A 14,832-nucleotide genomic window follows, 5' to 3' on the forward strand; every position below is an offset into this window, starting at 1 on the left:
TAGTTTTAGAATTGTTTTTATACCCATGGTTTATATATTGATGGTTAAATTTTTGGTGCTAAATAGCATAAACCAAAACACATTGACCATGCTGCATGCATGACTTTTCAACTAAAAATAGACGAGCGCCTAACCCTCAAACCGCAAAGAAAGAAGAACACATGCATCAACCGGGTTAGACAGCACAGCAGGAATATATACGGTATAAAAAAGAGCTGCCTATTGGTTGGATGATTTTACCTAGATTTCTTGTGGTTGACGGTCTCTTGAAAGCTGTAATTCATGGTCAATGTCGTCGAGCAATGTCCGTGAGAGAAACAGAGTGAGATGTTCATGAGTGCTATATCATCTTTCGAATTTGGCATCCCAAAGGACGAGCATTAACGATTGATTTTGATATAACCATCAAGTTACTTATCTTTGCATGGACTCATACCAACAATATATGTACTTACAGCTGTCCCAGACATTTATTTGTTCAGAAGCCTCGTAGCTTTTTATACAACTGTAATAACAGTAATACACAATATTGATACAGTATCATTAGTCTGTCTGGTCTTCACAGACGTGCTGATACGGTCGAAGTTTTCTTCCTGCTGATTTCGATTGCCTCTTTCACGGCCTCTTCCAATACTTTCACGACAAACTGCACGTCCTTACCATTGCCACCCACCACACTCCAACCCATATGGCCGATCCTAATATATTTCTCTTTGACCTCCGCCACGAGCCCCCCTGCCATAACCACGCCGCGCTTCCCAACACATGCCAAAATGTCCGCGGCTGTAAGTGAAAGACCTTTGATGTTTGGAACGTAGAGGGCGGTCATGCCGTGAGCCCGACCATTGGGTTCGTGGGCAACTTGGATCATACCCAAGGCTTCCCCAGCTTTTTTGACTAAGTCGCTGGCAGCTCTGTGTAAAGCGAGACGCTGAGGTAATGTGATTGGTCCATCTGTAATTTCGAGAAGGGACGCATGATAGGCGCGGACTAGATTAACAGCAGGAGTGCCGAAATAGGCGGGCTTGTTTTGATCATAAGCACGCATGATTGGAAGCCATCTACGAAGAAAGGTTAGAGCGTCATTTTATTGTGTAAAGGATGATAAAAAGATAAACACTGACTTTTGCCAACTCGAATAGTAAGAACCAGACTTTACACCACGTTTGATCCTATCTTCAAAACCAGAAACCGTACGTTGACTGGCAACAAGAATGCTGAGCCCAGGGGGAGCACCCAAACCTTTCTGGCTGGCAGAAAGAACAACATCCAGTCCCCAAGCATCCATTTGTACATCTTCCGAAGCAAGCGAGCACACCGCATCCAAAACGACCAAAGTACTGGGACTGATACGCCTTACAGAAGCTGCAATAGAGCGTGCATCTGAAAGAACACCAGTTGACGTGTCGACATGTGTAATGGTGACCAATTTGTACGGCTGAGACCCTGCTGTGCGGAGTGCTTTCTCGATCTCATTTATGGGTACTGTGCCGCCCAGTACGGACTTCACGACGTCCACTTTCGCGCCATATGTCTCCAAGCTGAAGTGTTCGAAATATTTTGCTCGCTGTCAATAACACATTCTTGAGTAGTGAAGCACATACCAGTCTTTGAACCCTTCACCAAAATAACCAGTATGGATGACCAGCACCCTATCACCTGTTTCTATCAGATTGGCACCGACTTGATCCCACCCAAATGTGCCACTACCGGCTAGAATGAAAGCCGTTGAAGAGGAGTTCGTATGCACAACTTTTCTAATAGCGGAGTCAACATGGTGATCGGGAGGAAACTGTCAAAAGATGTTAAATCGAACCTTGTCATATGCAAAGATTCCTGAAAAATTTTCACGAATTCAGGCGAAACATGCGAGAGTGGGGCCAGTGCCAAAGAACGCTGCACCGATGGGGAGAGAGGTACAGGGCCAGGGATTCTGTAAAAGATTATTCATTGGACACATATGGATAGAATGAAAAGAGAAGAGTATACGCCAAGAGTTTCTGCGCCGAAGTAGAGGTCATTATTCGCCACGTACAGTTAAAGAGAGAGCGGTCTTAAGAGTCAATGGATGTAGAATGTGGAAGAGTGGATGCAGTCGCGTTCGCCAGGCAAGCAAGATCTCTCTCGGACAATTGCCCCCGGACTGACTCGCTGGCTTGGACCTTGGTGAGCCATGGTGCCGAGGTCAATAATAATAGTCTTCTCGGTACGTACTTACTGAGCAACCCCTTTTCAATTTTAAACCGTGTGACTCCGACGTCCGTTGAGTCCGTCGGCATGCTTTCGAACGAATACTTGATGTTTTGGCAAGGCCATGCACATAATATTAAGACCGTGAGTTTGTGCCATGAATCTACATTTCCGTCTGTTTTTCTCTCTGACTAGAACACGGTGAGCTCTATGTCTTCCAGGGACCAGGTGATGAGGGTACTAATTAATAGTCTTATGGGAACCAAATGGGAACAGGTCATCTCTTTTTGATGTACCTCGGCATGATTATGATCCGCATGCACTCACATGGCATGGTAAGGAAGAAGTATACGTTCTTGACCATTTATTGCCACAAAGGCTGAAGCAATGTACGAAGGGCTGTCGCAGAGTAGGACCAGAAAATAACGTAGAAGGCTGGGACAGTGAAGGATAGTGACCAAAATGCCATTGGTCCGGTGTTTGCCTGTCTCATACAAACCTTTGCCAAGTGAAGCGACTTTCAAGATAATAATTTATTACGCCTTGGCGCAGAACATAGTAAAGATCTGGCAGCGAAATGTTTCTCTTTATTTCTCCTACAGAGCTGTATATGTATTTCCACCCCAACCTAATTATCACTGAATACCGCGTGAGGGTGTGACAATGTCAAGAAAATCCGGAGTCTATCATGTTTTCCACTGTGTTATTAATAAACAATTAAACTTCAAGTTCTTCAATGCAACATCAATGCCTTCTCTCAACTGCAGGCTTTTCGAACATGCAGAATCCAAATTAATATATCCAATTTGATGTTTCTCATTTGGCTAGCTGGAAAAGAAAAACAATCTGAAAGTTATGATATCGATATGGTAAAAGGCTGATCGACACGAGACTGACACTGGCAGCTTCAAAATAATACAAGCTTCAAGTGTTCTGATTGCCCGTGGCTAATTGCCCGACACAGTGCCAATTTCCGTGAAGTCCACGTTCCCCTCTTAGCTCAACACATTGACCATTGAACTTCAGGAAGTTGATCAAAAATATCAGGTGTTAAGAAAATAAAACGATCAACTAAAACCCTGGTAATTCACGGCACTACGGTCACAATCATAAGTAGTAGTAATTGTAATTATTTTTCAACAATGAAAGGCTGTACGGTGTCATGTTAATTATCGCCGCAATCAGAAGAAGAAGCTATATAGCCAAGCAATAAAGCGCATTCGTCTGGAGTGGGAATGCCAGGGAATAAAGTCCAGGAACCAATGGTCCAAAATTTGCATTATCACAGCCTCTGGCATCACGGTCTTCCGACCTATGTAAATGGATTCACAGATATGGATACCATGAATATACTTTGCTTCAATAATAGAATAAACAATGGTCACATTTATCCATTTATGCACGTCGTTTCTGAGGAACAACATCAAAAACCACACCATTCACCAGATCATTAATTTAGAATCTCAGTTGAGTCATGCTGTTTCGTTAAATGCTAACGTATACTTATGAGTTAGAAAGCAACTTGATCATATACAAAGAACAACCCATGCAAGATAAGATTGGGCTCATCAGGAACCAGCACCCCCTTAGGTAAGCAAAAGTTGGCTTACCTCCGAACCTTTTCAACCCTTCTGCACTCACACTATTCTACATTTTTGAACCACAGATATGTAGGTTATGCTTCTTTGAACACATCTGTGGTTTTTTTTTTCAAAAAAATTTTGATCTCAAGAAGTTATAAAGATTTTAATTTTTTTCCTTTTTTTTTAGTCTAACACGTCAGAAATGGTGTTTTCTCGAGTTTGGGAGATTTTCGAAAATTTGACAATGTTCTTTTGGCCGCTTATATAATGGTACACGTGACCACACGTGACAATAAGTCACGCCTAAGTAATACCTCTCAGACTCATTATGGACTTCCAGAGACTACAATTTGACCTCTGAGGTGTAATTCTATTATTGTGGGCATAAAGGCTAGTAGTAAGGATTGTATATGCACATTTATGAATTTTTTTTTTTTAAACTTTTTGTCTGAAACCATTTTCCGTCAACATAACTTTTGATTTTTTTTTCGAGCTGGATTTTGGCCGCTCTTGGCGCCAAGCCCATTGATTACGTAAGGGTGCTGGTTTCTGATGAGCCCAATCTTAGTAGTAAGTTGTAACAGACGTTAGTTTGAACCCGTAGTAGTGAAAGCTAGCGCACAGTCCATATATCTATGAGTAGATTCGTATAAAGATGACCCGTCGAACTGATATTAGTCTTTGCCGTAAGGGAATACTTGAGTGCATCCGGAACCTGCGACACCCTGGAATAGGAAGTTCAAGTTCGTATTCAAAGCTTGGCGCAATACTCCAGTTGGATTAGGGTATAAGCCTTTGATAGTCTGATTGACGAAGTTGACGTAAAGCAGACAGAAGTGGTTGAAATCGGCGGAAGTTGGGTCGGGAGTGTATGTATTGACACCGTTTACATTTGCTCCAGGTGCGATGGGAGAGGCAAGGAAAACCTGATCAATTCCATCAGCGCCCACACTTCCGTTGTGTCGGAAGAACCCATCTGGCATCTGGGAGTTCTGGAAGAAACCACGCGCCGTGGTCATATCCAGTTGGCCGTCATTTCGTCGGCCGTCAACGAAGAAGTTAACGGGGAAGGTTGATTCCGCGAAAGCCGTAAAGAAACGAGGGGAAACGAAGGAAAATGTGGGATTGGTTTCAATAGATTGCTGGATGCGCTGAGCTCTGAGCTTTCCAGCTACCGTCAAATTGTAATTTCCAGCACCGAAACGGTTGCTGAAATCGACAAACTAAAGGGAGTATAGATTTCAGAATCGAAGATCGTCGAAAAAGTCGAACACATTTCGTACCTGGTCAAACAGGGTTTCGTTGAAGTCATGGTTGTCCCCAAAGAAGAAATCAGCTAAAGCGTTCAATTTTTATTTTTATAGACACTAAATCAATCTGAACACAAATATACACACCACGAGTCATGCTGGCATCACCTGAAAATGGTTCCTATCAAGTTACTAAGATATCCACGCCTTATTTTAATTCGTCCTCACCTTCAAAAACAGCATGTGTGTTAAGTCCACCCACGGTGGCGGGGGCTGGTGGGTTCGGGCCAGTGAAAGAGGTTTTTCCTCCTATGCTCAGGAGATTTGTTACGACATTTCCATCGACGAGGAAAGCAGCATAGGTGACGAGTATGGCAATGCTGTTCTCCATATTAAATCCTGTATAAAACAGTTATCAGCTCGGTCGAGGCGAGTAAAGGTGTAAAACCATGGCTGACCTTCTTGAACAGCATTTATAATTTGAGCAGGTGTCGCAATCCCATTTCTGGGAAGCCACTGTTTGATGTCAGAGTCATTTACTCGAGACATGAACAACATAAAAACGCATTAAAGACTCACTCCATGCGATGCGAGAGTGTTGAGACCTGGACAAGGGCCCCGAATATCTGCTGGTGCTAGTGGTTGCCAGGGATGGGCAGCATCATTAACTAGTTTGGCAGATGTATCTTCCAATGGGCCAGGAGGGTTTTCTGGCTGTTGGTAAGTAAGAGTAGGGACGATGGTATCCAGTTGTTCTCTAGTAAGCCCAGCAAGAGATCCATATGCTGGGAACGCGCCAACAGTATACGCATTCAGTATCAAGGCAACAGAAATCAAACCGCGACTGAGCATGCTAGGATCGAGGGAGGAAACAATTTACAATGAAGGACGTGAATCAGTCTTTTTATACGTTCCACTCCAACCTTAGTAGGGGAGCAGGTGCGGCGAACCACTTATACGCAATAACGATCGGCAGACTGGTAGCTTGATTAGGATCTGGCCGGCCAGTGCGCAGGCTGTCGTCGCACAGATATATGTCTACATCAGTCAGACTTCGCAGTAAGGCAACGTAGTAGAGATCTCGGCCAAAAATGCAAGTCAAAGGGGAAACATAGCTGATAGGTACCATATTAGACTTTATCCATCAAGAGAAGCGCAGGGTCAATGGCCAGGGTGAGAACTGAACGCGTCGTATCCGATCGACAAAAGGTTGATCTAGTGGAATTGGCCGGGGAGTGCTGTGCAATAATAGCTTGAAGATAATATCCAATCGTTTCCTTCATATTTAAATGGTTCTTTGTCCCGATGACAAACACAAAAATCGTAAAGCAAGTAATTATCTAACATGTAATGTGAATGTATGCTCTAAATTAAAGTGGAGTAAAAATCACAGGCTTATCGTGGTGCTCTTTGGTACCTCGTGCTAATTCGCTGGTGTTCCATGTACTTGTCCCAGAAGGTGTAATGTTTACTTTTTTTCTTCTTTCACCCCCTTTACACCACGCAAACCCATCTTGCCAAGAGTGCGAGGGTCGATTCCAGGAGGTCCATCACGTGCCGGCCACCCTAAAGAATTGAAGGCGTAGTGATTTGCCCACTGCACCAAAGCTTCCTTAGACATCCGCAGACTCTTGGTATAAGAGTTGTAGAAGCCGAGGAATGCGCGATAGGCCTGGGACTTGATTTCCGGAGAAATTTGAGCCAATGCATGAGAAATGGAAGTGCGACTTGGAGGAGGCGTGGAAGGCTTGAGACCCAGCTCGGCGACTTCGGCCTTACTCAAAAATGACTGTTCTTCAGATGAGAGGATCAAGATACCACGGCCCGATGCACCTGCACGAGCTGTGCGTCCTAGTCGATGGACGTACTGTTCAGCACTGCTTGGTAAACCAACCTGAAGGACAAGAGTGACCCTGGTCAATTTGATGTGTTCAGTCGAAAATCAATTAACATGAATGATGAACAAACCCTGGGAAGTCGACGCCCCGTGCAGCGACATCGCTGCTCAGTAATATAGCGCTTGGGGCTTTTTTGAAATCTTCTGCTGCTCTGATACGTGCAGGCTGGGATTTTCTGGAATGAATTTCCAAAACTGGTGGAAGACCCTCTATGTGTTTGAAGACTTCAGCGGCGAAGGAGACGTGTCGGGCGGTGGGGAAGAAGACCATGCACTTTGAAGTCGACATCGTCGCCGAAAGATGGGCCATCAGATCCTGTTTCAGAATATCAATAGCAGTCCCCAGGAACTTTTCTTGAGGAGTTATCATGTAAGTCTGTTCAACTAGAAAGATGTTCGTTGGGCTAGAAATACGAATAGTTCGAGGAGCAAAAGCACACCATGTTCATGAGTGTTGACTTCATCCTCTAATAAAGTTGAAATGAATTTATATCCAGGGCGAAGAGCACCTGCTGCAATCTAAAGCAAATTGGTTGATAAACTTAATGGTTAAGCAACATTGACCGGACTGACCTGTTTGATCTCATTGCTGACAGTAGCTGAAAATAGTAATGCCTGTCGCGTTTGTCTGGGAGGCAAGAACTTTGCTATCGTTTCAAGATCAGGGCGGAAGCCTTGGTCAAGTAAACGATCAGCTTCGTCGTATACCATGATCTTCAAACCAGTGAGCTTCTCTTTGAGTGTCGTGCTACGGAGGTGATCTATGAGCCTTCCTGGAGTAGCAATTAAAATATCGCAAGGTCGGTTGAGGATTCGGGCAGCCTCCGTTGTTGGACTACAATTCGAGAAGTGAATAAAACATTAGATATGGAAAGATTGACCAGTACTTTGTGCCTCCGATTGCGTGACCCACTGTTAGATGGTGTTGAGCTAGAAGTACTTTGGCTTCCTCCTCAATCTTATAGAAACGGGGAAAATCAATAGGCAATAGGCGAAGTATAATAGACAATCGAGACTAACTTGAAGAGCAAGCTCACGAGTAGGTGCCAACACCAACATGGATATTTTATCTGTTTTTGGCATTTTGATGAGACGTTCAATGGATGGAAGCAAAAAAGCAACAGTTTTTCCTATATCACAAGCAATAAGTACACCGCGCGTCCAATAATAAATATCACTATACCGGTCCCTGTCCTGGCCTGAACTAGTAAATCATGTCCCTCCATAGCAACATCAAGGGTGGCAGCTATTTAAAAAGTTTAGAGCAGGTCCACAGAAGAGAGGCAGGGATTCAACCTTGTACATCAGACATGAACCTGTAAGTTAAAATTAAGTCCAGGTGAACTATCAAATTGCACAAAAATGATAAACGCACTCGTGTTTTATGCCAGCTTTAGATGCGCTTGAGATTGGAGCATCTGCAAACCGTCTTTCAGAGAAATGCCGGTTATTTGTTGTCGGGGTCGCCGACCTTGCTTCTACTGGAGGTTTTGTTGTTTTGGCCGCCACTGACCTGACGGCAGCGGCGGCGGCAGCAGTGACAGTGGCAGTTGTTGTGAAACCCCTCTTTCCTCCAGCAAAAGTGGCAGAATGCCCATCCCCAACCTCCTCGCTCACGCTCGGATAATGCCTAGCTTGACCTCGGCCCCTTGCGTGACCACTACCTCCCCTCCTGGGACGATACGAACGACCGCGTGTATTAGAATTTGATGTTTCTGTGTTCAATGACATGGTATATAGTGCGCGGTTTCTTATCGAAGAAAGGGTATTTTGGGTAGTGGACGCGAGAGATTGTAGTGTAGCGCGTTGCATTATGGTCAATTTCAGTTTGTTCATTTACTTTGAAGCAAATTTTGGAAAGTAATGGCCGTGGGAATTTTTTACCCAACCACACTCAGCATTTTTTTTTCAAGTTTGACAATGCGGCGAATTGTATATGGGAGGAGCAAACGCTTCTAAGCTAGAAATACTAAGGACAGTCCGATAGATGATTCCAGAACAATTACAGAATTACATATGTACAGATACTACAATTCAATATTTTTATTGTGGTATAGACGGACTCTCCCAAGGTGAATCCATAACCCAGGGAAAGAGGACGGGACAACCCCACGATGGAGGACGAAAATAAACGAAAGTGTCCTGATCTACGCAGCAGCAACAACCACTGTGGCACCTTCTCTGTTAAGGCCTTCACCGCCCGCATTTTCATACCAGAGGCGACCCTCCGTTGTCGGCGCTATGTACCCAGCACGGATAGTGAAATCACCAAATCGTTCCCCATCCAGTCGTTCAAGTGCGTAGCGTTTGATCATCGGTCTCAAGATAGCCAAAATCTCGGGCTCCGTTACAGATTCTGTAATATTACGATTAACCTTTGAATAGTAATCCAAAGCAGTTACGAACCTCGGTAGATTTTATTCAGGCGTTGGCCATAATAGCCCCCACCAAGCAACATAGCGTAGTTTCCAGGTGCTTTGCCGACAAAGGCGATTTCTAAAACATTTTTTAGTTAATGAATGACTACGAGTACACAAAACTTACCAGCTAGGTAGGGACGAGCGCATCCGTTGGGACAACCAGTCATTCTCATAACGATAGAGTCGTTTCTGAGGCCATTTTCTTCGCAGATTTTTTCGACCTTGTCGATCAGGACAGGAAGGTACTACAAATGAATAAAAAACCATTTTGTTAGGCATCGAGGTACATCGGAAAAAAAATATGCGCACCCTCTCTGACTCAGCCATGGCCAATCCACATGTGGGGAACGCTACGCAGGCGGAACTCGACAAGCGCAGTCCGGAGAAATCAAGATTATCCAACTTGTACTTCCTCAGGAGCTCTTTGATCTGTTCCAAATCCTCGTCGGCGACGTCGGACACTAGTAGATGCTGATTAGCTGTCAGCCTGAAGGTGCCCTTGTGCACTTTTGCGATTTCACGAAGACCGGTCTTGAAGTCACGTCCAGGTTCGTCCTGAATTCGGCCGTTTTCAATAAAGACAGTGAAGTGGTGCTTTCCGTCTGAGCCAGTGTGCCAACCGAAATCATCGACGTTACGGTCGAATGTATATGGTCGCTCAGGCTGGAGATTATATCCAAGAAGTTTCTCTACTTCAGCTTTGTACACATCGAGACCCATACGGTCAATTGTGTATTTCAAGCGAGCATTCTGGGAAAGTTATGTCAGTACTCAAAAGCCTTTTTATCTCGTAAAAAGGTAGTTCAGTACCTTGCGACTGCGAATGAAAGAAAATAAATTAGATTGATATAACATCACAAAGTAAATCGCTTGCCAACGTACTCAGTGCGGTTTCCGTTATCTCTTTGAACGAGCATGACCTTCTCTGCGACATATTTCCCCTGTTCAGGTGTGCAGAAACCAATGATACTACCGGCACGGGGGTACGTTTTCTTATTTCCGTGAGTGACACCCATTCCGCCGCCAATAGAAACATTGAAGCCTTGCAACTCGCCGTCATCGCCGACAATAGCAATGAATCCAAGATCGTTTGCAAAGACATCTACATCGTTGGTAGGCGGTACAGCAACAGCGATTTTAAACTAAAAGAGCATGATTGTTAAACGATTTGGAAATGGTATAAGCGTTAATAATACATACCTTGCGGGGCAGGTAGAATTCCCCATACAGAGGTTCGAAGTCTTTCAAAGCCTCACCAGCCACAAGCTTCTTATCCAACCAGATCTCGTGGTAAGCAGTCGTTCTAGGGATGAGGTGCTCGCTGACTTCTTTAGAAAACTCGTAGACCTGTGCATGTAATTTCGACATGGTGGGGATGGATGAACAGATGACATTTCTATGGCATACATCAGAAAAAAAAGGAATGTCAAAGTGCACAGAGCGCTCACCTGTTGACGTCACCACATGCTGCGAGAGTGTCCAAGAGGACGCGATTGATGTCCTGGATGGCAGGCTTCAAGTGCCGCTTGATGACACCGTGGAATTGGAAGGTCGAGCGGGTAGTGATCTTGAATGTACCACAGCCATGCTCATCTGCTATCTGGTCCATTTGTAACCATTGGTGAGGCTTGCAGACTCCTCCGGGCATTCTGACGCGGATCATAAAGCTGTATGCGGGCTCAACACCTTGCGCCTCGCGCTCTTCGCGGATATCCCTGTCATCTTGTTGATAGATACCATGGAACTTGGTAAGCTGACCATCACTGGGGGCCAATGCGCCGGTGCTGAAGTCCTCCAGTCCCTCTGCGATGGTGCCACGGAGGTACCCAGAAGCAGCCTTGATGTGCTCATTGGTGATAGGTTCTGGCTCCGCTTCGGTAACCTCGATAGAATCGACGCCCAATGCCTTCCAGAGAAGAGGTTCCCAGACCTTGTATCCCGTCTCAGACCCGTCCGCATCCTGGTCGTCCCCAAGACCAATATTGACAATACGCTCGGCACCAAGCTTCTCGAGACGCGAGTCTAAATCCTTGCCCGGCTTGTTGTAGTAGTGGGCGTCCTCGGGACGAGGCCAGTAATGGCTGTCGCCCATAGCAAATACGGAATAGCGAACCTTGCTCAGAAGCTGACTGCCAGCAAGAGCAGCGGCGTTCAAAGCCTTGAAGAATGTTCGTCCGTTCTGCGGAGGCTCTCCTTGTCCAGCAGTCGAAGTAACAAAGACGACGTGTTCTTCTTCTGCGAGGGTGTCCAGGGTGTACGTATCCAGGGTGGCAATGGTCGTCGACAATCCACGGGCTTTGGCTCTGTTGGCAAGTCGCTTGGCCTTTTTCTCAGCCGCACCACCATCAGAGGCGTAGAGGATGAGAAGGGGAGGAGAGTCGAGGGCGTTGAGAAGAGTGTTGTAGGCCTCCTCAGCGCGCTTCTTGCGTGCCTCCCTGACAGTCTCGCCAAGACTGCTAACAATGTCAGCAGCCATCTGAGGTGTCGAACGAACGAGCTGGGAAAGGTGATTCTGACGGTCAAGGAATGCTTTGAGGTCGTTCTTGATGGCGTCAGAATCCAGAGAGAAAGGCTCCTTTCCAGCTTGCTCCTTGCTGGGATCCCATCTATACAACGGCCAGTATCCGGTGTCGACAGCCAGCTTAGTTTCCTTCAGGATCTCGAGAGCAGACACGTCCTCGGACTGATAAGGTAGGTATGCAAGAACAACGCTAGGTCCGTTGAATCGATCTGCCTCAGCAAAGGCTTGAAGTACCTGTGCGTAGGAAGAAAAGACAGCGACACTCGCAACGAAGACATCACCATGGTTCATAGCATACAGGCCAACATCATGTTTGCGACGGTGAGGATCGAGATTGTTTCGTGAGGAATAAGGGAGGGTGTCGAGTATCAAAATGTTGACATTGAGACCAGAAGCAATAGCGTGGTGTAGACCTGAAGAACCTAAATCGTAAGACCAAGCATCTGAACCGATGATCCACCTTGAACGAGATGGAAGGAACTCTCGAAGAGCCAGAATGCGGTTAGCCGCAGGATGGTCCAGAGGTTTTGACTCGAGGCTGTCAATAATCTCCTTACCCAAGGACCTGCTCTTGATAGCGTCGTCCTTGGACAAGGCCCACTTGCTCAGTAACGAATGAAGGTCTTCATCTAACCCCCCCTCTTGAAGCAATTCCTGGACACTATCGAAAAGAGCTGACCTTGAATCCAATTGTCCCCTGACGCGTCCCAACGCGTACTCAGGGGTAGTAGCAATCTCACCCTGGGATGCCACGAGGTGCGGTGAGTTGGCGATTTCTAAACGTTCGTTGAACAGATGCGCAAGAATTTTGGTGTAGGCAGCCTCGTGTTTGGGGACATGTGGAAGGGTATCTGTGATGGAAATAATCTTCGGAATGGGACCAAGTGCTAATGGCGAAGACGGCAAGTCGTTGCAAGACCGAATGAACTTGATGACGTCCGGTGTTTGAATCTGAGAAGAATCACCGAGAATGGCGCTTTGAACTGCAACATCTTGCCTTTCCTGGAGCGCAGTGACGACGTCGAGATACAATGGTGTCCATTTACTGTGCCATCTGTATACTTGCTCCAGAACAACGACACGGGTCACCGACGGGGGAATATCATGCAGAAGGCGAGAATATGGGATGGGGTTGACAAGAGACAAAGAAATAAAGGATACACCTTCGATGTCGGAGGGCAAATCCGCCTTTCCGAGGATGAGGAAGATGGTGTCAGGTTCTGACGATCCTCGAATAGTCCAAGGTCGCAGAGGGCGTCTAACCAAAGATAGTGTCTCTAAGGCAGCAGATTCGTAGTGCTTGAAAAGTTCGGTAGCTTCAGAGGAGGCATGCACCTGTATGTGCCCGTTCGTAGAATGACCATTCGTGTAATGACCATTGGCTTGTCCGTGAGGAGGCGTCACATGTCCGTTCGCGGCTCGGGGAGTGGTCGGACGTTTTCCCGCAACGAGAAAAGAGTAGATTTTTTCCTCCGGAACCTCGTCAGGAGTCTCCAGAGGCACATAATTGTAGAAAGCATGGACTACGGCCTTCCTTTCAAGCCGGGCGAGTCGAGCGGCAAGCAAGGCATTGTCGTGGGCTTGCTGTGCGGTGGTGGAAAGAAGGAAGAACGGGACGGCGGACCGGAGTAGCAGCACGTCCGAAAGATCATCCTGAACGGCAAGGTGTAGAGCGATTGGTAATGTGGAAATTTCCCCAAGCTGCAGAACCAGACGTGTCAACACCTGGGAGGTAGCAGATGCGGTGAAAGAAGTGAGGTTGGCAGTATAGCGAAGCAGCGTGGAGGCTGAGTCGGCACCAAAGGGGGAAGAGATGACCCTAGCTTTATGTGTTGAGGACCTTGACAAGGTGTTATACTTTTGTGCGAATTGGGAAATTACGGGAGGAGGCGGGAGAGAGTCTACGACGACATCTGAGGTTAGATAGGCAATGCGAGCCACCACTGGCACAGTAGAGTCCATGACTGGAAAAAGACGAAGAATAGTCAGAGACAAGAACCCAGAAAGTCGGTAGAACTTGCTTTACTTTGTGATGCCCTGTGTCGTTACAGACAAGATCGCCTGTAGTCTCAAATACATTGGGAAATTTCTCGATGAGCAAGTTATTTGCAGGAAGCACATCATTCCTTTGCAAATGTTTGCAAGTGTCTAATCTTATCAGATAAACAATTCAACATCTTGACATCGATTCAGGTCCAACTCTACGCGTCCATCCACGCTCACTCCCGCTCTCTTCTGCCTTTGGTCAAGACTATGTATGCGAACATTTTCAACTAAATTACTGACCTCGAAGCTAACTGCCTTTTCACAGCAATGCCACATAGGAGAGAGATGGATTCACCCGGCAATACTCCTGAATATGATCCACAACCTTAGACTGGTCTAGCCTTTGGTTCAAAATGCATTAATCGCCCACAAAAACGTTTCGAAAGCTCTTTCACTCCAGTTTAGGAGGTCAAAATGGTCATCCTTGTCTATTTAAATGGACCTCAAATTCAATTCTTTCTTTGCCGACTGAAATATCCGAGATGGTTATTGTCGAGAACAGATGAGCCTCCTATCTTAGGACAACTTGGACAGAGATTAGTCGACTCATGTTTCTGGACTTCCCTTAAGCATGTGTGTATACCTCCAATGCTTATTTTCTTCTGTACTTATCAGATATTCCAGAGGTATTGAACGATACATCTACCAGCCGATGACATTCGTAGCACTCTTGTCTACAGTTGTCTACGCGAGTTGAACTTAAAAACCTTGCTACTTGCCCTGTAGATTACCATCCTTTTAAGGAGTGATGGTGTTTCTCAGCTTTTCCATTTTTCTTCTCTTATGCCAAATACTTCGATGGTTTTGAGAGGCACCAACTTCAAAAAGAATGTTTCAATGGACAGCTCTTGGCTTTGACTATTATATCGGTCCTCTTCAGTCCGGGGGACGATGAAACTATACCGAGAAGCAGATATATGCGCGT

The 14,832-nt window shown here is 45.8% G+C and overlaps 4 protein-coding genes across 4 annotated transcripts; all 4 read right to left on the reverse strand.

The window, feature by feature from the left end:
* Positions 1-559: 559 nt before the first annotated feature.
* JR316_0008265 (Alanine--glyoxylate aminotransferase 1) lies at positions 560-2,279 on the reverse strand (the record flags this gene model as incomplete). The annotated part of the gene is made up of 5 exons (XM_047893980.1): positions 560-1,061; positions 1,125-1,541; positions 1,605-1,757; positions 1,817-1,933; positions 2,215-2,279. The coding sequence occupies 5 exons, from the start codon at positions 2,277-2,279 to the stop codon at positions 560-562; spliced, it is 1,254 nt and encodes a 417-aa protein (XP_047747295.1).
* A 2,168-nt stretch (positions 2,280-4,447) lies between these two features.
* On the reverse strand, positions 4,448-5,875 carry JR316_0008266 (Aromatic peroxygenase; the record flags this gene model as incomplete). The annotated part of the gene is made up of 6 exons (XM_047893981.1): positions 4,448-4,996; positions 5,057-5,109; positions 5,171-5,191; positions 5,252-5,422; positions 5,482-5,539; positions 5,603-5,875. The coding sequence occupies 6 exons, from the start codon at positions 5,873-5,875 to the stop codon at positions 4,448-4,450; spliced, it is 1,125 nt and encodes a 374-aa protein (XP_047747296.1).
* Positions 5,876-6,491: 616 nt separating this feature from the next.
* Positions 6,492-8,651, reverse strand: JR316_0008267 (DEAD-box ATP-dependent RNA helicase 26; the record flags this gene model as incomplete). Its single annotated transcript, XM_047893982.1, has 9 exons — positions 6,492-6,936; positions 6,992-7,304; positions 7,361-7,439; positions 7,494-7,755; positions 7,808-7,878; positions 7,941-8,050; positions 8,104-8,166; positions 8,217-8,236; positions 8,296-8,651. 9 exons carry the CDS (start codon positions 8,649-8,651, stop codon positions 6,492-6,494), a joined length of 1,719 nt encoding a protein of 572 aa, XP_047747297.1.
* Positions 8,652-9,067: 416 nt separating this feature from the next.
* JR316_0008268 (Sulfite reductase [NADPH] subunit beta) lies at positions 9,068-13,823 on the reverse strand (the record flags this gene model as incomplete). Its single annotated transcript, XM_047893983.1, has 8 exons — positions 9,068-9,276; positions 9,327-9,416; positions 9,465-9,585; positions 9,650-10,090; positions 10,151-10,157; positions 10,223-10,482; positions 10,541-10,736; positions 10,789-13,823. 8 exons carry the CDS (start codon positions 13,821-13,823, stop codon positions 9,068-9,070), a joined length of 4,359 nt encoding a protein of 1,452 aa, XP_047747298.1.
* Between the last annotated feature and the right edge of the window lie 1,009 nt (positions 13,824-14,832).

The sequence above is a fragment of the Psilocybe cubensis genome, chromosome 7, assembly GCF_017499595.1.
Source record: "Psilocybe cubensis strain MGC-MH-2018 chromosome 7, whole genome shotgun sequence".
NCBI classification, from domain to species: Eukaryota; Fungi; Basidiomycota; class Agaricomycetes; order Agaricales; family Agrocybaceae; genus Psilocybe; species Psilocybe cubensis.